At 33.3% G+C, this 22,549-nt stretch overlaps 1 protein-coding gene across 1 annotated transcript; it reads right to left on the minus strand.

The window, feature by feature from the left end:
* Positions 1 to 2,665: 2,665 nt before the first annotated feature.
* Positions 2,666 to 15,512, minus strand: LOC145319934 (uncharacterized). The gene is made up of 6 exons (XM_080162336.1): positions 15,501 to 15,512; positions 9,882 to 9,955; positions 9,273 to 9,401; positions 3,551 to 3,614; positions 3,087 to 3,124; positions 2,666 to 2,744 (listed from the first exon to the last, which is right to left on the minus strand). Exons 1-6 carry the CDS (start codon positions 15,510 to 15,512, stop codon positions 2,666 to 2,668), a joined length of 396 nt encoding a protein of 131 aa, XP_080018462.1.
* Positions 15,513 to 22,549: the final 7,037 nt, after the last annotated feature.

Raw genomic sequence — 22,549 nt, forward strand, 5'->3', positions numbered from 1 at the left:
GGGTAACCATGTGCATAAGTTGTGCAGATATAACATAATGATTTAATTAAAATACAAAAAAAAATCAAAACCAAAGCAAATAAAAGCTTTAGATTTTAGACATGCAATGTCAATAAATCACAGAAATAGACAGCTATTAAGAAAATTGATGTACACCACCAATTATGGTATACAAAAAATACTATTTGATGATTAAAATTATTGTCATAAAAATGTAATACCGTTGGCTTTAAAAAACAATTCATGTTTTGATAAAAGATTTTTAGCCAACAAATGAGAGAAGTTATTAATATAACTTTTGGATTAAGTATATTTAACTGAAAGACATCTCAATTAGCTAATTTGTCCGTCCGTCTGCCAATCATTTTTAGTAACTAACAACGACAAAAATGGCAAAAAGAAGAAATCAAACTAAATATAGGCAAACTGAGAAATGTAGGGGAACGTTTATGATACATTAGAGACAAACTAAATATAGAGTTGTGTAGCAGCTTTGCTGTTCGGAATGTGGGAAAGCAAAATATAATACTTGAAGAAATACCACAAACATATCTTGACCTTTTTATATCTATTTTTTGGCCAAAAACATTGGAAAATAAAATCTGCATCTAGTGTATTTGTTATAGTTTGGTTAATTACAGTTATACTTTTTAATTGTTAGCGTCTGTTTAACTATTTTCAGGGGGAAGGGGAAATGAAAATTATACTATTACCCAAAGTTTTCCAAATATAATATTTAATTGTTAGCAAAAGCTTTTGGTGCTTTTATCTTATTTTGGTTGGTTGGTACAAACTGTCAAATGAATTATTTTAATCTACAGAGGGCTAGTATTGTTTATCCTAATATCGTGTATTACACCTTCAATTTTTAAAACAAAATGTCCTATTTTTGTAGATTACATTATTAATGGAAAAGTTTAGACAAATAAATAATAATTTTTCATTCAAAGTCCAATGTTCTGGGCGTATCAATATATTTTTTTGAGCAATCTACTAAAGCATTATACCATCATCTATCTATTTAATAATCCATCTTTTCTATCTAAACATACCTAACAGGTAGATGGGAGAAAATAATTTGACTGCTCTCAGCTAGCATGACCTATCTATAATCTATACATGTAGCTATCAATTCATACCATCTATATATCTATCTGGAAATACCTAACAGGAGACAATAACTTGACTGCTCTTAGCTAGCTATCTATCTACCTATTAATACATTAAACTAACAACTTATCTGTAAATACCTATCAGGAAGATGGGAGACAATTACTTGACCGCTCTCAGCTGGCGACGGAGCTTCCGATACTGAATCCTTCAATTCCAGTTTGGACCTAAAACAAGATACACTTCATTGTAAGTATAATTTAACTATCTATCCATGTATTTATATATGTACACTTACAGGTAGAATGGAATGCCGCGTTTATGATGATAGATACTAACAGTGGGTAGGGGAGAAGGTCGCGGTACATTGTATGGGCCATACACTTCATCTATCTAACTATCCATCCATCCATCTATCTATTTACCTGTAGAATGGAATGCCGCGTTCATGGTAAATACTAACAGTGGGTAGGGGGAAGGTTGGGGTACATTGTACGGGCTGTACAATTCATCTATCTATATATTTATCTATCTATGTACCTGTAGAATGGAATGCCGCGTTCATGATAGATACTAATAGTGGGTAGGAGGAAAAGTCGTGGTACATTGTACGGGCCATATTATTAACCTATCTATCTATCCATCCATCTATGTACCTGTAGAATGGAATGCCGCGTTCATGATAAATACTAACAGTGGGGAGGGGAGAAGGTCGAGGAACATTGTATGGGCATACACTTCATCTATCTATTTATCCATTCATCCATCTATCTATCCATCCATAAATCTATCTATGTACCTGTAGAATGGAATGCCGCGTTCATGGTAGATACTAACAGTGGGTAGGGGGGAAGGTCGGGGTACATTGTATGGGCCATACACTTCATCTATCTATCTATTATATATCTATGTACCTGTAGAAAGGAATGCCGCGTTCATGATAGATACTAACAGTGGGGAGTGGGGAAGGTTGGGGTACATTGCATGCAGCTATAAAATTCATCTATCTATCTATGTACCTGTAGAATGGAATGCCTTGTTCATGATATAAACTAACAGTGGGGAGGGGGAAAGGTCGGGGTACATTGTATGGGCATACACTTCATCTATCTATTTATCCATTCATCCATCTATCTATCCATCCATAAATCTATCTATGTACCTGTAGAATGGAATGCCGCGTTCATGGTAGATACTAACAGTGGGTAGGGGGGAAGGTCGGGGTACATTGTATGGGCCATACACTTCATTGTAAGTATACACTATATAATTTAATAGCATTTTAAGACATGATATTTTAATGCAATTTAGGGGATATCCTTATAATAAAGTTTGTACCGAAGGATCTCGGATCTTGCTAACGGCTGAACCAATATTCTCCTTTACAGGGTAGCTTCTCAAAATACATAGAGCCCGGTTTACCCTAACCTAACCTGATCTAAAGTAGCAAATAAACAATGGCAAACCACAGCAGTATATTTAGATTTATAGGTTTAACGGACTTACAGAAACGTAACTTGATAGATTGGATTCAAAGGAGATTAGCTTCAAAATGCTATTTTCCTGGTTGTTGTCGTTTAGGGACATTGTGAGATAAGGAATCTGTGTCTCTATCATAGAAAGTTATGGCAGCCCTAGAATAAAAAATATAATTAGAATGGCATGAATATTACTTCTATTTTAATTAATAGCTGTTTCACCCCTCTTCCCTGAGATGAGGACCACATCTCTCCCCTTTCCAATTGAATATTACATACATAATTTGAAGTTTTACAGAGTTGAAAAAAACAATTAGATTTTTTAAAATTTCATTCCTACTGAATGTTTTAGAGCATGTTATTCATGGTGCAAGTAAGTTTAAGCTTTTTTTATGGGGGATGAGGTTATGAGGGGTTTCACTACAAAATTTATATATTTAGGGGGGTAAGGTATACACCCCCTTTATCTGTACTTGAAAAAAGTATGAGATTATTTACCTGGGTTCTTTATCATCTGTGGGCTTTCTCCTACCAGTCTGAAATATTATTTAATTTAAATTACTTCTAGTGGAGGGCGAAGGAAATATTATAAAGCTTTCTTGAAAATTATATCATAGGAATTAAATATCTTGCTAGTATTGTTTTTGATATGTTTCGATTCCCTTAGAAGTTGCAAAGATGGCAATATTTCAATAGTTTTCTTACCCCTTCTGTAGATTAAAATTATTAGGCAAAAAGTTTGGCCACCCAATCATTATTTGATAGCAGCCGCAGTTTTAAAATAAGTCCATTGTTCCCTTCTCTTGAGAAGTTTAACCTATTATGGCGCATCGTAGGCTATTCTGAGCTGGATCTTTAAATCATTTCAATGGTGCGCTAAATCGGGTTGCGCACCATTGAAATGATTTAAAGATCCAGCTCTGTTCTCTTTTTTTTGTTACGATAAAAACTGCAATCTTTACCTTTTTATTTAACTTCACATTTGGTTTTCTGCCTTCGTTAGCATGGCTGGCTTCTCTGGGCGGCCTAGAAAATATATTATGTTATTGATAATGCAAATATTAGTCGGGGACCTTAAGAGATGAGATATTGGAAGTGATATTTGTTTACACCTTCTGTAGAACAACTCAAAGCACGTTATAATGACTATAAAAAAGGGACAAATTTTAAAACTTTTAGCCGACTTATCCCGAATAACGTCATATTAAAATAGTCAGTTATTTTAGTATGATGTCATCGGAATATTTCAGTCAAATGTTTTTAAATTTATCTCCTTTTTCAACAGGCACTTTAAAGAGCTTCGATCAAATTTATCGATGGAAAAGGTATAGACAATGCTAGTAGATTGAATCATGCTTTCAAGGTTTTGAAACATCTAAAGTTTGTAATCCAAGTTATTTCAAAATTGTCTCTTACCTGCCTGATATGATATTAGATAGACTAAAGACATCATGCATAAAAAATAGACCGTTTGAAAATATTATGAACAAGGATGACAAAATCCATAAAAGCGAAGCACTGAAACGGTAGGACAAATGGACATTAACACTTGTATAGTGTCAGAACATAATAATCAGAAAATAAATGTATAAGAGTCGCAGCAAAATTGTAGGTAAATTTGTTGAAAAACTGCTTGATACAAGATATTGTTTATGGACATGCTGACGTTTTTAGGACTTGCTTCGCTCATAATATTATACTTTGTTGTCCCAGGAATCAATATACCAAAAATCAGATCAATCGGATAATTAGATCACATACAATTTTTTTGTTAAAAAAGTAAAAAAAAATCAACATGTTTAAATTGGACGTACGGACATTCTGGTAAATCGTACCTAACTCCTATATTAATCATCATGCAAAGTTTGAAATCGATACGACAATTCTAACATTCCTAAATTACCAAAAAAATATCTGTTACGGACGGACCGACCCTAATTATAGAAAAGCTTCGCTTTTAAAAAGTGATTTTAAAAAAGCCTATCAAAAAAGTACTATCAAGTACAGACAGACAAACGTCATATGTTACTAAATGCAAGAGAGAGAAAAAAAATATATGAAAACTTTTCCAGTTCTATAATTATATAATAATCAAATAATTAATTTTTATGAATAGATTGATAATTAATTTCTTGAAAACTGTTACTAAGAAAGTCAACATCCTACTGTATAAAGAAGAAAGCTTTTTTGTCTGTAGCGAAGGATTTCGCTAACCGCTGAACCGATATGGTTCTCCTTTACAGGGTAGCTTCTCATAGTTTCTGGGAAGTTTTTTCTTTTCTTTTTAAGTCTACAATTGAAATTGTAGGGCCCCTATCAAGAGCCCCTAAAGGTCTTTTGGGGGCGTAGCCGCTAGTATATTTTAGAATAAAGTATGTAATAGACAATTGTTTACGAATTTAAATTCATTATTTGAATCAAATAGTACTAGCAATGTTATGATCTGCACGAAATAATAAAAGAGTAATGCCCTGACCTAAAAACAGTCACAATGTATTATTATGCACAGTTAGAGTTAGCTTGAATATTGTTGTGTGTTCTTAAACACTGATAAAGATAAAAGGTAGTATGTTTTAAGTCTGTCAATCAATTAAGATCTCTCAAACGGATGAACAAATTAAAACCTCTATTCAGGAAAAATTCATTATATAGCTTTTGTGGGTATCAATATTTCATAAAAAAAATTATAACTCCCCCCTCCCTCCCCTCCCTAATCTAAAATGTATAGTATGATTATACAAATACAGTATCTGATCTAAATCAAATAATCATAACATTCGATAATAATACTATACAAATTTTTAAATACTAATTTAGTATACTAATTATTATATAATTTGTTTTAAATTTATATGAAAAACTAAATTTTTGACAATAAAATGCTTAATGCAATAAAAGCAGGGTGTTTGTGCGTATGTCAGATAAGATCTCGGAAGGTTCATGTTTTTTAGAAGCCTCGTATTTTACCTTGGCAGGATTTACAAGTTAACAAACCAAGGGAGGGAGGGGACATTGAACTTTAAATTACACGTGTACCAAAAGGTTCTAACTGAGTTAATTTGTTTTTTTTTCTTCAAAAAATTGGGTAACCTAAAACAGGTATAATTTTATTTAATATTATTTGCAACGTATTTTGATTTATCGTTCATTGTCTTATCCATTAAGATCCCTAAGTAACATCTAAGAACCATAGGCAACTTCTTACAAAATGGTACAATAAAATTGAGGGTTATATTATCATATATACCATATTGTCCAAACCCTGTCTTACATAGAAGTGCTTAGCCATAAACATTATTTTAACAATACACGTACATGAGAAAATTATTTAAGCGGGTTGTCATACAAACCAACTACATAACACTGCCTTAAAATATTTAAATTGAGTCGACTAAAAAGAAACTGATTTAGCGGTTTCACTCAAAGTGCATAGTTGAGAACAATCCCATTATTTTAAAATAAAAGCACTAAAATTTTGAAGGAAAGCACCATTTTTAAAGCAATTAAAATGTATCTAAGATCAATTTATTGTCCGAAATTTTCGAGTCCTCTAATTAAAACATCAATCTGCAACCATCTTCTATTGATTTTAAGCTTGTTGGACTGAGATTCGAATCTAGCACATACTTGATATCGAGAGGATGTTTTACATGCCTTAGTGGGGGTAAACAAAACAGTCCTACCTATATAATTGTTTTGCTTAAATAGTAAAATTTTTAAGAAATGTCAAAGACAATTGGTGGTTTATTATACTGGTCCCCAAGGTTTTATAATAACGTTTGCTTACTCGTTGACTTTACAACTTGGGGACTATTAACGAATTTTGATTGGTTGGTTCATTAAGTTATGTGTCCAAACGTTTCAACTACTAATTGTAATCTGGGGAAGGGGTAATTTCATTAATAATCATTGGGGATGCACACCGATTGATCGGCCATTGTCTTATCCCTTGAGATCCCTGGATAAAAGTAGCCGCATTTCCCAAAATTATTAGCAACGTTGGAACACTATTGAAGCGATAATTGCTGTTACATTATGATATTGTTGTTGTTAATTTATAGATGGATAGATAGATATATAGATAGATAGATAATTGTTGTTACATTATGATATTGTTGTTGTTAATTTGTTTTCATTATTAACATTTAATATAGTGGGCTTTCACTTTCGCAAAATTTGCAACATTAGCAAATTTAGTACAAATTTAGTACTGCATAACCTTATACTAAAGTAACAGGATGTCTGTTTGTGTGTTTGTCTGTGTGTTTGTACCGAAGGATCTCGCTAACCGCTGAACCGATCAGGTTCTCCTTAACGGGGTAGATTGTCATATGTCCCAGGAAGCTTTTTAACTATTTTGGGGGAGGGTACCACCACCCTCCCAAGAGAAATCACAATAAAATCGAGAAAAAAAATTGAAATATTTCCGCCGCATAGTTGATATTTGATTTTAAAAAAACATTTTAAAGTGCCACTAGAGGCCTCTAGGGGCGTTGCAGCTAGTTAATAATACAGCATAAAAAGCAACCCTTTCTCCTACTATCATAGTAAAAAATATTCCTAATTTATAAACTACTATTGGCTAAGCCCTAAGGGGTCTTGTTCGAGATCTTAACGAACAATAAAAAAAAACTTACTACTTTATGTAAAACTAGAGTTCTTTAGAATGAAAGATAGTGGTTGAAGTCGATCCTACACTTTCAATTGTAGTTTTAAAAGAATTTTTTTTTTATTTCAGGGGCTGTTTATTTTGGGAGTGTAGTGGTACCCTCCAATAAAATAGTTTTTAACCTTACATGGTCCCATAATGGTTCAAACACGTCCAACGGCTAACAAGAGTTTTCTTGTGATACAATCATACAGATAGACACAAGTAAAAGAATTGCTTTATGTTAATAAAAATGCAAGCAATAAAAATTTAGTGGGAATCGATTGAACACCCATTTAAGCATGTGTAACTTTTGTTTTGTTCTGATTTTAAAGGGAGGCGGTGCGCCGGTGCTCGACAAGATAATTTGAAGGGATAACACACAAAAGTCGAATAAAATATTATTTGAGCTAACTCAATCAATTTAATTTATCCTTTTTTAAAACCCGTCTATTTTTAATAATTTTCATCCTTTTTAAAATATTGAATAATTTTTAAAGTAAATAACTATCAGAATAAAAATCTCCAAAACTAGTAAACATTTCCGAGAAATATAGATAGACTGACAGACCATAAAATCTATATTTTCAAAAACTTAACTTTGTTCGTTTGTCCATCCCTGCTTTGTTGTGCTTCGCTACTTAAGGATGTTGTCATCCTTGTTATTATGATGTTCGAATTAAATCTGTACATATCCTGTACTATTGTTTAAAAATAAAACAACAAGGATGATAACATCCATAAAAGCGAAGTTTTGCAATCAGAAGGAAGAACAAACAAACAATAACTCTTGTAGAGTGTCATAAATTGTTTTGTAAGTCTTAACGAAAATGTCCAGAAATTTGTTGTAAAATTGCGTAAATACAGGATATAGTAAAAGGACATACTTTGATTATTTGTAAGTCTAATCGAAATTGTATATAAATTTGTTGCAAAATTGCTTATATACAGGATATAGTAAAAGGACTTTTTTAGGATTTGATTATTGAGATGGCTCGTTTATAATATTGTACAATGTTTTCCTAGGAACCCTTATTGTTGTCATAGAGTTAAAAATCAACATGTTTTAAATTGACTTACTGATTTTTTGGTAACGGTTATTTAGTTGATATGTTTTCTAAATCGTACCTTACTGTTACAGGAATCAGTTTGAAATCGATTCTAACATGTCTGAAAGGACGAACGGACGGACTAACCCTAATTATACAAAATTTTCACTTTAAAATACAACTTTAATTGATCTGTCAAAAAAGTACCAGGAAGAAAAAAATGACCTTTTTTAGCTTGACTTCAATGGAAGTAATTTTAATAATTATTTTTTCTTATGGCTATTCATTTCATTGACAGTTATTTTTAGAAGCGAAGCTTTTTTATAAATAGGTTTGGTCATTACGTAAAAGATAGCTCTTGTCGTTAATTCACGAATTGTCTTAATGATTTAGTATGCATAGCAACTCTATAATCGTTACCAAAGTCCATAGGTCCAATAAAAACAAGTGGATTTTCAAAACTTTTTTAACAACAATATAATTATTCTTTAATCATCTTTTTTAGAATATGGTTCCTAGGACAACAAGTTACAATCTTGTGAATGAAGGTTTTTCTATTTTGAAGTCCTACTAATGTAAAAATAAATTTAGTTATGTTCAACAAATTTAATTACAATTTTCTGTAGACTTTTAATTTTATATTCTACCTTTTGAGTTCTGACGCTCAGCAAGTGTTAATATTGGTTTATCCTACTTTGTTGTATAGTACTTTAGTGTTTGTCTCCGGGAGGGAGGGTACATTGGACAGTATATTGGTCCCCAATAACAAATATTAGGGACCTTTAATTAAATCTTGATTACGTCAAACTTTTCTATGACAATAATCTTAAACTACAGAAGAGGAAACATTGTTTGCCGTACTTGGGAAAATCCATCAATTTATTTTCCACTGTCTTATCCCTTTAGTTCCCTAAGGATAAACTTTACTTTATCTAAAATACAACATAAATTATAGAGTAGCTACGCTTGTATATAACTATCCCTTACCGTAAGACCTCATTGTCGACTATCCGTTGTTTACGTTTGATCAACCGGCTGGCGCTACTTTTGTTGTCAATTTTCCGCTTCTGCCGTTTCTCACCGCCGAAAAGAAAGTCTTTCACTTTTGGAAATAACCTAAAAAAAATTACTCTTAGATTAAAGATAAATGCAATAAATCCGACTGTTATTTATTAGGAAGTGGATTACTTTATTTCTTTTGTTGATATTAGATATGGGTGATTTGATTTATTAAAATAATATTTAACTTTTTTATAAAAATTTTCGTTAAGCAATAATGAAAAATCATGTATCGCATAGCAATATAGCCATTTTTTCAAGAATCATAAAAAATCATAGATTATTAGCAGTTTTGTTGGTCTGGGACTTTAACCTTTTTGGGGCCAACAAAACTGAAAATAAACTTATTATTTTAGTATCCGAGGACAGCTGTCTATATTACGATACGATAAAAAAAAAACTGTTATTAGAGAAAAAATAGCTTCGTCTGTTAGTCTGTATGTCCAAACGTCCAGTCCTCTACATGGGGAGCAATGGGTTTTTAGTTTATCTGGCTACTATATAAGATAGGCATCTGAAATTTGTGAATCCTCTTACCTAAATCCGTATCCTAGCCGTCTGGCGGCTGAGAAAACTTGAGACTGTAAGGATTCATCATCTATCGGCCCAGCCTGAAAATACATTATAATAAAGATATTTGTTATTAAGTCTTACATAAAAAGTAACAGGAAGTCTGTCTGGCATACTTGTCTTTTTGCTTGTATGTGTAAGTAGCTAACGATCTCGCTAACCACTGAACCCATATGGTTCACCTTTACATTGAAGGAGTAATCACGAATAAAATGACCCATTCCCAAAAATTTGGATTTATTTATGCTTATATAAAAGTAACTAAATGTGTGTCTGTTTGTTAACTTCTGTGTGTGTGAGTGTAGCAAAGGATATTACTAACCGCTGAACCAATATGGTTCTTCTTCACATTGAAGCTTCTTATAGGCACAAGGAATGCTTATGAATAGTTAAGGGAAATGTTTTCAAACTTAAAGCAAAGGTTCGACTCCCACTCGCAGTTGATTACGTGTAAAAATGTTTTTTTCCCTTGGTTAATGACTGATTTAATAAAGAATACTTATTTTAACCAAATTGTCATAACATTTTCTTATTCTCCCTAAAATACTTTTATACTTTCATTTTTGTACTAATGATTCAATAACTTTAAAAGCAGAATTATGAATTGGTTAATTCAATGTAAAAAGATAGACCGACAAATAGACTAAAAAATCCCACGTATTAGACCGGAACTTAACAAAAATATAAAAGCCTATTTAATTTTTAATATAATAAAATAATAAAAGCAAACAGTTAGCATTTCTTAACAATTTTAAGTGAAAAGAAACAAGGATGTGTTATGGATGATAGATATCAAGTAGACCAATAATATACGAGAGTTTTTAAAAAGTACAAGTAAAATTTCTATAAAGTACTGATTCTAAAAGTTGAATTAATATTTGGTTTTTAAAATATCTTTGTTTTGTATATCTTAGTAAAAAAACATTTAAAACTTGGAAGAAAAAATATTGTGTTCATAATATATATTGTACAAAATCAGACACTCAAATAGTGTGTCATCGTTAAATGTAATAACGTTTAAACAAGAGAATTAATGTCCATAAGAACGCAGCATACAAATGACAAATAATAGAAAAAAGGGAAAAAGTTTAGCCTCTGATAGCCTCTAGAGGATGATTACACCACAAAATCTTGTATCTCTGAACCAAATCTTGATTAATGATATACATGATTATTAGGTCAAACGCCTTTCAGACAACCAACTCTTTGATTGTACGACCTTTGTCTGGAAATCCTAGCTCTGTATGGTAATGAGTTGTATCTGTTTTGGGCCAAGGTATTCTCCCCTTTCTAACTATATATCGTGCTCCTGACATAACAGCAGTAATGTCATATATGTAGACAATGTTTGTTCTAGAGTAGATGTGCTTTTTAAGCTTAAACATCTTTTGTTAATTTTTGAAAGTGAAAGGATTGTTTTAATTGTTGTTGATAAGCGTTTCTAATTACCAAAATTACAGATAACAGTATTATGATGGGATTTTTATTCATTTTCTTAAACTATTAGTAACAGTCTGTTACATATGATCTCGCTAACCGCTAGATGGATAGACATGGTTCTCATTTACAGAAAGGCTCTAGCATTGTGCCCTAGAGATATTTAGTGGCATAACTGCTAATCCTAGTTATGTAAAGTTGTAAGGGTTTTGTTTGTTTGTCAAGATCTCGTTGGCCATTACAATTACCATAGGACAAACGCCGAATGATAAAGTTTTTTGGGGGGTATTTTACTTTTGGTAACGTGGCTTGTAAATAGTGGAAGGGTTTGTAAAGTTTTAGGATTTTAAAAATGTGCAGCATTTTATTTTTCTAATTAAATTTCATATAATGAGCTAGCCTTGATTAAATTGCAATATTTTGGAACGTAGGTACTCTAAGTTTGCTGTGGACAAAATGATGTACATCCCTAATGGTGACACACAAAATTACCTCTTCTGTATATTAAAATTGTTGGTTGAAACGTTGTATCATTCAACTTAAGAAACCAAACAATAAAAAATCAGTAAAGTCTCAAAGTTGTAAAGACAACGAATATGAAAACGTTATAGTAAAACGTTGGCGACTTGTGCCCAATATCCCTTCTCTCTCTGGGTTTTAATGGGTTTATTGTCAATGCCTGCTACTGAAATAGCTTTAACCTTTTTCTTATAATAAAAAAATGGTATTAACTTGTTATTGCGGCGCTACTTTTGGATATAATTGTAAAACTAACAATAAATCATCAAAAACTATTCTAATACAATTACAGAATTTGGAAATAAATTAAATTGCAGTTACTTTTTAAAATCAATGATGGAGGAGGAGAGGATGTTTCAACTTAAATTTTTGTTGTCATTTATTTTTTGAAATATAGGGGGAATACCATCTAACTCTTATAGATTTAGCAACAGAATGTAAAAAAAATATGTCTGACTGTCTTCAAACTAGGATTTCCTAAAAAGATGTTGATAGAAGATAGATTTTTAGTAATTAACCACTTAAATAATTATAAAGAACATGAATCCTTTAACCCTATCCCGGGGTTGCTAATTAAAACCCAGGGAGTAAGGGAGGGGACAATGGATCGAATATTCAATCTTTAGGAGTCTCAGACTTTGGGGACTGGCTTAAATGGAATGTGCAAGAATTTAGCAGTTTCTGACTGAGTTTGGGGACTTGCGCAAGAAATGCCGTTACTCGCTATGTTGGTTTTGAATATATATAGTTTTGCAGACAGAGAGTAGTTCAAATATAAATACACGGCCCCCCTCCCATACTATATTTCACTCCCTTCATCCCCACCTCCTTTTTAAAAGTAGACGAGAAAGGGAAATGGAGAAGGGAGGTGGGGGAAATAAACAGGATAAAAAGGGGCAGGAAGGCGTGCGGGTCATATACTTGCCCATCCAGCTACACGCCTGCCTGCCCCTTTTTTCCGTGTTCACATCACTTGGCCCCAAATCTCTTTTCTCTTTCCCTGTCATCTGAAGAGATCCAGGGAGATATTTCTAGTAATTAATTACAGAATGGTTATGTCAGTCTGTAATACTGGTAATCTTATTTTCAAATGATTGCTTTTTTTCTTGGAACTTTTTTCTTAGTTTATGGTTTTCTAGATTTAATCAACAATCACTTTACAATTTCCACCATATTTTCGGGATTATTCTGGTTTTCATGGCCTTTCTCCAAAAACTCTTAAATTGAATTAATTGCCCATTGTCCCCTCCCTTACTCCCTGATTAAAACCACTTTTTCAGGGCTTATATGACCCCGAAACCTGCTATTGCAGAAACCAAATAGGGTTAATATTTAAGAACATTTACTAAAATTACAATCCGCGCCATTTCACGTTCCGCTCGCATAAATGGAAGATAAGATGTACTTTTAGAAAAGATAAGTCTATCTAACTGGCAGAAATTAAGAATAAAACTTTCTCATGCCATTAAAGAAGAATCCATTAAATGAATATTTTTATGATATGGGAAAAAATGACAACAATTTCTAATAAGTTGGTCACATAAAGTACACACACATAAAACAATAACGTTAAAACTACATAAGCTTATAAAAAAATTGCTATATGGGGGTACATGTGGCTATTATTATATTATTATACTGATACCAAAAGTTCTTTAGAAAAAACCTTCTCTTGTTCATTAGCTTAACAAGGATAACCAACATCCATAAAAGCGAAGCTCTGAAACGGTAGGACTAAGAAACATTTATACTTGTAATGTGTCAGAACTGAAAAATCAGAACATAAATGTATAAATGTCGAATCAAAATTTTAATTAAATTTGTTGAAAAACTGCAGAAATACAGGATAATGTTCAAGGACATACTTACGTTTTTAGGACTTGTTGTTAAAAAAGTTAAAAATCAATATGTTTAAAATGGACATACGGACATTCTGGTAACGATTATAGAGTTGCTACGCTTTCTAAATCGTACCTAACTACTACATGAATCTCCATGCAACGTTTTAAATCGATAGGACAATTCTAACATGCCTAAATTAACGAAAAAAATCTATCCGTTACAGACGGACGGACCGACCCTAATTATAGAAAAGCTTCGCTTTAAAAAAATTATTATTAAATGTTGATTAGTTGGTTCAAACGTTTCAACCAATAATCTTAACCTATAGAAGGTATTATTTTGTTTTTCATGATTGTGGATGTACTTCGAATTATCATCCATTGTCTTATCCCTTCAGATCCCTCAATATTCACCTCATATAGAGATACAATAGTATTTATATAATAGCTACATTAGAGTTAAAACAGTAGATATTGAGGAATAACTGTATTTCCATGTCCCAATGACTTTTTGCCGACTCACAATTGGGTCTTTAAAATCAACCAATGGTGTCTAGAGTATAAACACATCCGAGTAGCAGAAAATAATTTGCTAGCAGACAAAAAGGTCATTGAAAAAGTGGGAGGGAGGTATGTAGTTTTCAGTATATAAATCTATACTATAGATCTGTTAGCTACACAACAAGCTTAATAAAAAACAATGGAATATTCAATCAAAATCAATAACTTAAAAAAAACTTGCAATTGATAATATAGCATTATACTAACTTTTTATACATGTTTTACTTATTATTATGTAAAACACGCAGGGGTAAAGGATGAAATAAATTTAAAAATACAGGGATCTTAAGGGATAAGACAATAGCAGATAAGTTGCTAAACATTTCTAATTACGACAGACATAATTTCCCGTCATGTAGATTGCAATTATTGGTGGAAACGTTTGGAACCTGAAAATGGTATTTCCAGAAGTTAGTAAACGTGATTCGTTAGCTTAAAAACTTTGAGATTGGTTCGTACAAACCAACAGTTTCCAAAATTTTCCGCTAATAGTTATAATCTTCAGAAGAGGTAATTTTTTTTATCATCATTTGGATGTACATAATTATATTGTCCATTGTCCTATCCCAGTATCCCTGAACATTATGTAACAATGAAGTATTTAGTAGTAGTAAAACAAATACAAATTCATATTTTTTAAAGAATTAGCAGAGAATCAGTGGTTGGAAAATCAACGATAAATTATCCTAAAAAATAAAAATAGATATCAGGTCAAAAAAATACGCCAAACAAATAATTTTATAAATACAGATTTATAACCAGACAACTACCTAGATCCCCTTGTTTGGGGCATTTTTCGTCTGCTTGCAAATTGTTTTCTGCTACATGGCTGCGTCAATATTCCCGACGCTATTGGTCTATTTTCAAATACCCAATTGAAAGACGGCATAGGGTCCTCGGGATGGGGACATACAGTTAATTAACCCCTTCCAGCTCTAATGTTTTACTCTAATGTCAAACCTAATTAAAAAGGTTGAAACCCACAAAACGACCGACAAGATTTTTGAAAAATATAATTTTTCACATCAATCAAAGCTTGTCCCTTGAAATTCAATTATTAATAGCTTTTTTACACATATGAAACAAAGAAATAACTGAATATTCATATCGAAATGTTTACACTTTTTAACCAATAAATAGTTCAGATTTTTTGTATGCTCTATACTTATTGGTCCAATTAAGGGATTGACAATTATCATCTAGATTTTCAATATTTATTGTAAGTTACCTTGATAGCCATTCCAGTAGAGTAAAATAATAGAGTGGGAAGGGGTTAAATAACTGTATTTCTCCTTCCCGAGGACCCCGTGCCGACTTTCAATTGGGTCTTTGAAAATCAACGTTTAGCGTCGGGAATATTAACATAGCCAAGTTGCTATAACAGATCAGAAATCACTTTGCTAGCAGAAGCCCTTAACAGCGGGATCCAGGTAATTGTGTGGTTATACATCTATACTATAAATTAATTACCCTTCCAGTTTTTCAGGTTCAGTGCAAACACGAATTTTTTCATCTTTTAATGTATGTATTTTTATAACTTCAAGATATAATTTTGTTTTGTATGCACACCCAAGATAAATATTGAATTAAATAATTGCACATAATCGATATATTATCACTTGGATGTTGCACCACATTTTAATGTACTTTGATAAAGTAAAGCTCGCAGCTGACTACAATAATGATACCCTTCATCCACTCCATTTACCCCCTACCGTCCCCTCCTACTGGATGACTAATAAATGAGGTCCATATGAGGAAGCTAAATTGATGACAAATTTCCCTCGTCAATATATCCATGTGAATTTTGCATATGATTATTTATTGTTGAAATTCGCAGACACAGTTTTTATCCCATATTAACAAACCGTTAACAGACAAATCTACAGGCATTTAAAAGGATAAGACAATGGCCGATAAATTGATGTAAATCCCCAATTCACAACATTACCCTTTTCTGAAGATTAAAATTAGTGGTTGATACGTTTGGACACTTAATTTAATGTACCAACCAATCAAAATTAACATAAGTCCCTAAAGTTGTTAAGTCAACGAATAAAAAAACGAATTATGAAACTTTGGGGACTAGTTTGATAAACAGCCCAATGTCTCCTCCCTCCCTGCAAATCTAGAAAGAAAATTGATTGAAAAATAAATTTAAAAATATAGAAAAACAAGTAAGATTGGATTTTTTGTTTAAATACTAATATAGAGGTAGTTTTTAAAATTATAAGATTGTCAGTGATTAATTTAATTTTAGTTACATTTTAATGATTATAACAGAATGGGACAGTTTTAGCCAGGTATCTAGGGTTGGGACAATGGATCTAAAATTTATTTTCTTGTCTGTTTGGACTTTGGATACCAGAACTAATGCAACTTTTCTTATTTTGGCTAATTTTAAAGACTTTGGAGAATATCACATATAATGTTTTTTCAAAGCAGACAAATTTTACTGAACATGATGAACTAAAATAGTATCAGACAATAACAAGATTTTCTAAAGTAAATTTATTTTGGATGGGTCTAAAAACGTTTTCTTATTCTAATAACAATCAAGATAAGACCGCAGTTTTTCTTGCATATGTTGTTTTTACTTTAGAACAAGATATTTTTAATTTCTTTTTAAAGGGAGTGTGAACGTAAAAATTTTTATTGTGTTGGGCAATAAATAACCCACTTTGGAGAATCAGTTTGCACTTTTATCAGACTGTTTATAAAGAAATATTGCGTCTTTATTATTTACAAATTTGTAATTAAAGGTGGGCAAGAGATGGGTCATCTAAAGTTAATTGGATATTAATAAAAAAAACTATTTCTAGCTTTGTTATTGTATTTGGTTTTCAATAAATAATATTGCTTATTTTATCAATTTCTAAGTAACTATACATTGGTTTAAAGCAAGGATCATGTTAAAAGTCAGCTTAACCCTTAGGAAAAATCAAGAACTATGTGAAAAAGTTTAATTTTAGCTAAGATAAGATAAGATAAGATTTATTTTCCTCAAAGGTACAACATATTTTATTAGATATATATCATACATTATGTTACTATGCTTTGATTTGTTTGATTCTTCTGGTTTGTTATATTTGATGCAGGTTTGATAATAATATAATAATATACATAGTAACTATTATTAAGTACCTAGCATGGAATTGGCCGAACTTCGTCTCCACCTAGTTACCAGGCCAGTTCGAATAAGATGAAGATAACATTTTACAGTAAAAATTCCATGCAACATTGTACCAGATAGTTAGCATAACCCTTTAAGGGTTGTGGAGCCACTGGTGTACTTTGACGCTTGCTAAGCCGATACAATGTTATATGTGCAAATAAATAATAATCTTAACAATGAAAGAATAAAATATCTTGCTGTGTATTTCAGACATCCTCCTACTATCAGTTGCAACTTCTCCAAGCGTAAATTCGGAACAATTAAGGAACCAAAACCTCCACTAGGAGTCGCTATTCCCGTTGTGATCCCTTTTCAGCTCTACATAGACAGTTTCCTTTATAACAAATTATTTTCATTATAGAGTGGAGTTTTGTCCGGGTCTAAGGACATCTCCACACCAATAATTACAGGATAACGGCAAATCTCGCGATAACACTTGGTCTAATCCAAAAATCCAAAAATCCAAAAAATGAATAAGATATCCTAATATATAATCGTATCATGTACTTAAGTGAACAAGGTGTAATGGTTGGTTTCGATTCCTACGGAATCTGATTTTTATTTCTTGAGAATGGATATAATAATCCTATGATGTACAATTGTACAATTGTACAGAATAAAGAATAGGTCATGTGCGATTCCTACGGAATCTGATTTTGGTTTTTTGATAATGGGAGTGTGTCCCTAAATATGTAAGGTTCGATTCCTCCGGAATCTGATTTTTATGTTTTGAGAACTGGTCACAGCATGGCTGTGAATGGGGCAACAATATGGGGGAGGGTGAGGTGAGGGAAGGTGAGAGGAGAGTGGTTTGTGCTAGAAAACGTTTACATTAATCCATTGATCTCACTCTTTTTTGAAAGTAAAGGGTGAAAGTGGGTCATGTTAAAAAAAAAGGCTGTGGCGTGCTAGTGCGCGCACAATTTGGTTATAGCTTTGCTTTAGTGGAGTTTAAATCTTACTGTTGTTTAGGCACGAAAATGTTCGGAGAGGAAGAATACCAACAAATGTGGCAGCCGTTACGCAATAGACTGACAATAACATATCAACGACTTCTCAATATAGTTAATGGTGACAATGTCAGTGAGGAAGTACGTCGTGAGGTAGCCCGTCTACTATACCAACAGGGTTATTTAGAAACCGAGTTGGCACTCACACTATACAACCCAAACAAGGATATGGAGTATCATGAAACTAAATTAGGTGAAATTGCTGAGCGGATAACTGCACAAGAGGGGGCTTGTCTCCAACTATAGCTCCAGAAGTTGGCCATTTCTGGTCTGGACCAGTTATGGTCAAGTTCTCTACGACTTTATATACAAGATATCCGCAAAATATCCGCAAAAACAACCGCGGAAATATCCGCAAGACGTTCACAAAAATCAACAGTGAGGCATCAGAAAAAAAATCTGCAAAATGAGAAATAAATAATACAGTTTAGTTTTTAAAAAAAAGTAGCTAAATATAATTTTCAAAAATAATTTACCATAAATTCATTGATTTGTTTTTTAATAAATCCTAGATATCTTGCTATGAACTTTTTATTTTTTTATTTGAAAGATGTACAAAGTAATAGGATGTCTGTTAGTTAATATTTTGCTATGGATTAATTTAGTATTAGCATAAAAAAAAGTAAGGATAAGAAATGTAAGTTGATGAAGTGAGAGACTAGTTAGAGTAAGGGAGATGGGTCAAGGAATTGAACAGGTATGGGGGAGGAGGGGAGGAAAACGAGGGGGAGAAAATGGGGTGTAGTGAATGGTTTGTGCGCGGTCGTGGCTACCAGCCAGACAGACGGAGCGGCGCTTATCGTTTGGTATATGCTAGGGGGGGAGAAAAAGAAGGGGGTGGGGGGAAGAGTGGTTTTCCGGTAAAGCACAGTAGAATAAAGGAAAAAAGGGGCGGGAGGGAGACAATTGGTTGTAAAGCATAGGGGAAATACGCGGGAAATCGGAAGTGGGGAAAGTTATTTACTAATTAATAAGTTAAATTAAGATTGCATAATGCATGGTATTAAAACACAAGGGGGGTATAAATATGGGGTAGGTGAGGTCAAATTTCAATTGTCTCCAAGATGTCAGATCAAGAAGAGGAAGTAGGACAAGGCCAAGGTGCTTTACCAGATGGGGCGCCGGAAGTTCCGGAGGAGGCTGGAGGTGAGGAAAATGTTCCCCTCCATGACCAGGTGCAGGAGCTCATCGCTATGCTCAATTCTAGCGATGAAGTCGATGATCCTGTACCCGTGCACGGCGTCCAGCAGCTGCTGAACCTCGCGGCAGTGCCTGATCTACTCCCATTTCCGGGGGTAGACAGGCGCTGTCTGGACCTCTGGTTTATGGTCAAGAGGAGGTTGTTGGGCGTTGTGCACGAGGGCGACATGCTGATGTGGAGGAGATTCCGCAACGACGCCATCGATGAGGAAATCCTCCGCATGATGTATTCCAACTATGGGTTAGTCGTGAGGTTAATATCAGTAATGCCCACGTACGCCCGCTCCTTCCAGGCTAACATGGATTCCATCGCCGCAATGGACCGCCTGGTCACCGTCCAGCAGGACCTTGTGGAGGAGCTCCTCCAACAGGAACCCGACGACATCGGCGACTCCAGCGACTACGACGAGTAGATGGCTATGCCCACTACATGAGCTTAACCAGTCAGCGATAGTCATTACAAAATTTTTGATATCTAAATTTAAATAAATAAATATATTTTCGGTCAAAATTCTAAAAAAAAACTTTGTTATTTTTTATTAGATAGATAGAGGTAGAGGTTGCGCGATTCGTTAGCTGCTTGATAAAAAGTATATAATATAATGGAAGAAGTTAAAGTCAAAATATAAAATGTAAAATGAATAAAATGGATAAGAAACAAACTATGCCAAGCTACTCTATACATAGGTATGTGTGTCGGTTCCTACGGAACCTATTCGTTGAGATTTGAGGTTAAAGAAATGCTGTTTTATTGATTTTTGATATAGAAATTAAATGCTTACAAAAAGTCGAGGGCTAAAAATACGGATAGAAACTTAGTTAGAACAAAAATTGTTAAGTAAAGGAAGAGAAAAAAATAAAATATTTGCTTTTTTAAAACTCAATCTTGTTTAGGTAATAAGTAAAACATCTTTCTTGAAAATATTTTATTATCAATCAGTTTAATTTCAAGTGGAAGGTTGTAAAGGAAGAGAAAAAAAAAATAAAATATTTGCTTTTTAAAACTCAATCTTGTTTAGGTAATAAGTAAAACATTTTTTCTTAAAAATATTTTTATTATCAATTAGTTTAATTTCAAGTGGAAGGTTGTTGAATATAGTTGGGAAAGAGTTAAGAGGGGCGTGCAGGAGAAAGTTTCTATTGGTGCCCGGTTCGTAAGCAAAGTTGTTCCTGTTCCTAGTGCCATACGTATGTCTGTCTTGAACAAAATTCCAGGTGTTTTCAAAGATTTTGGGAAAATTGCCTAATTTATAGGCGTGCATAAATTTACAAACATTGAATTCAATTAACAGGTTAAACGGAAGTATGCCATTAGATTTAAAGAATTCAGCTGTGTGAGCTCTGCTTGGTAAATTTTCGATTATTCTAATGGCCTGCTTCTGCAACTTAATGATTGGTGCTAACAGATACATAGGACAGGCAGTGAACAGGAGACAACAATATTCGATATTCGACTTAATATAAGAAGAATAGAGTAGCTTTAAGTGTTTCTTGTCCAACAAATGACGCATTACTTTCATACTATAAATTATTTTAGAGACTTTGCTATAGACTTTTTCAAGATGATAAGAAAACTTCATTTTCTCGTCTAATTGAATTCCCAAGTGTTTGATACTACCCTCATTGGTACCGCTCACAAGATCCAACTTAGTGATTTTTGACTCATCATTTTCATTATGATTATTCATGTTTACATAGACTTCAAAGTTGGTCTTAGCGGCGAGCTCAGCGGGGGTGAGTATCTCACGGGGGGAGGAAAAGACCATACATTTGGTCTTGCGGGGGTGAATGAGAAGTTTATTGGCATTGTACCATTGGGTCAGTCTGGGGACAAGCTCCTTTGCAAGGTTAATCAATTGAATAATATTCTGCTTTTCAATGAAGCCCACTGCGTCATCAGCAAAGAGATTGATTAGGATCTCTTCACTGCATGAAACAAGGTCATTGATAAAAATTAAAAAAAGAATTGGTCCCAGGACTGACCCCTGGAGTACGCCAATGATAATGAATTCAATTGTAGAGGAGAAAAGGCCCTTAAAAAATACACGCTGTTTTCTATTTGCATAGTAACTACGGAACCACTCAAGTGCAACCCCCCTTATCCCTGAATTCTCCAGTTTGCTAAAAAGGATGTCCCTATTTATCATGTCGAAACACTTCCTTATGTCCAAAAATATGGCCATGCAGGAAGTGTCTCGACTGAGTGCTTGGGTGATCAATGTGCTTAAGTTCAATACATTGTGAAAGGTTGAGATCCCTTTCATGAAGCCAAACTGGCGATTGCTAAAAAAAGACCGATCTTCTAAGAACTTAACCAGCGTATCACAGACATATTTTTCAATGGGTTTGGAAAAGTTGTCAATGAGTGAAATTCCTCGATGATTATCTGCCTCGCTGAGTGAACCTGATTTGTGAAGGACAACTATTTTGGAAGTTTTCATTTTTTCAGGGAAAGTGCCATTTTGAAGTGATAAATTATAAACATGTGTTAGGGGAGTGGCAATGGTATCAGCACAGCGAGACAGAACATACATCGAGACATCATTTATGTCTGTGGAACGCTTAGGTTTAATACTACGAATGATATTAATAACCTTGAAGGGGTACAATGGCTCAAAGAAGAGGGAATCTTGACATGGGGGTGGTAAATATTCAAAAAAGTTTTTGGGGGTGGAAGGAATTTCAGGCCTTAGGGAAGACCCAATCTGACTAAAATAACGATTAAATTCGTTAGCTATTTCTTGGTCATTTTCAATTTTGTTTGGGCCTACTTGAAGGTATGTGCACTCAGGGGAAGATTTACTAAACCCAATGACTTCCTTTAGGGTTTTCCAGAGTTTTTTCCCATCCCCGTTTGCATCCCTTATTTGTTTTCTGTAATAATCAATCTTT

The sequence above is a fragment of the Acartia tonsa genome, chromosome 5, assembly GCF_053477335.1.
Source record: "Acartia tonsa isolate MP-2025a chromosome 5, ASM5347733v1, whole genome shotgun sequence".
NCBI lineage: Eukaryota > Metazoa > Arthropoda > Copepoda > Calanoida > Acartiidae > Acartia > Acartia tonsa.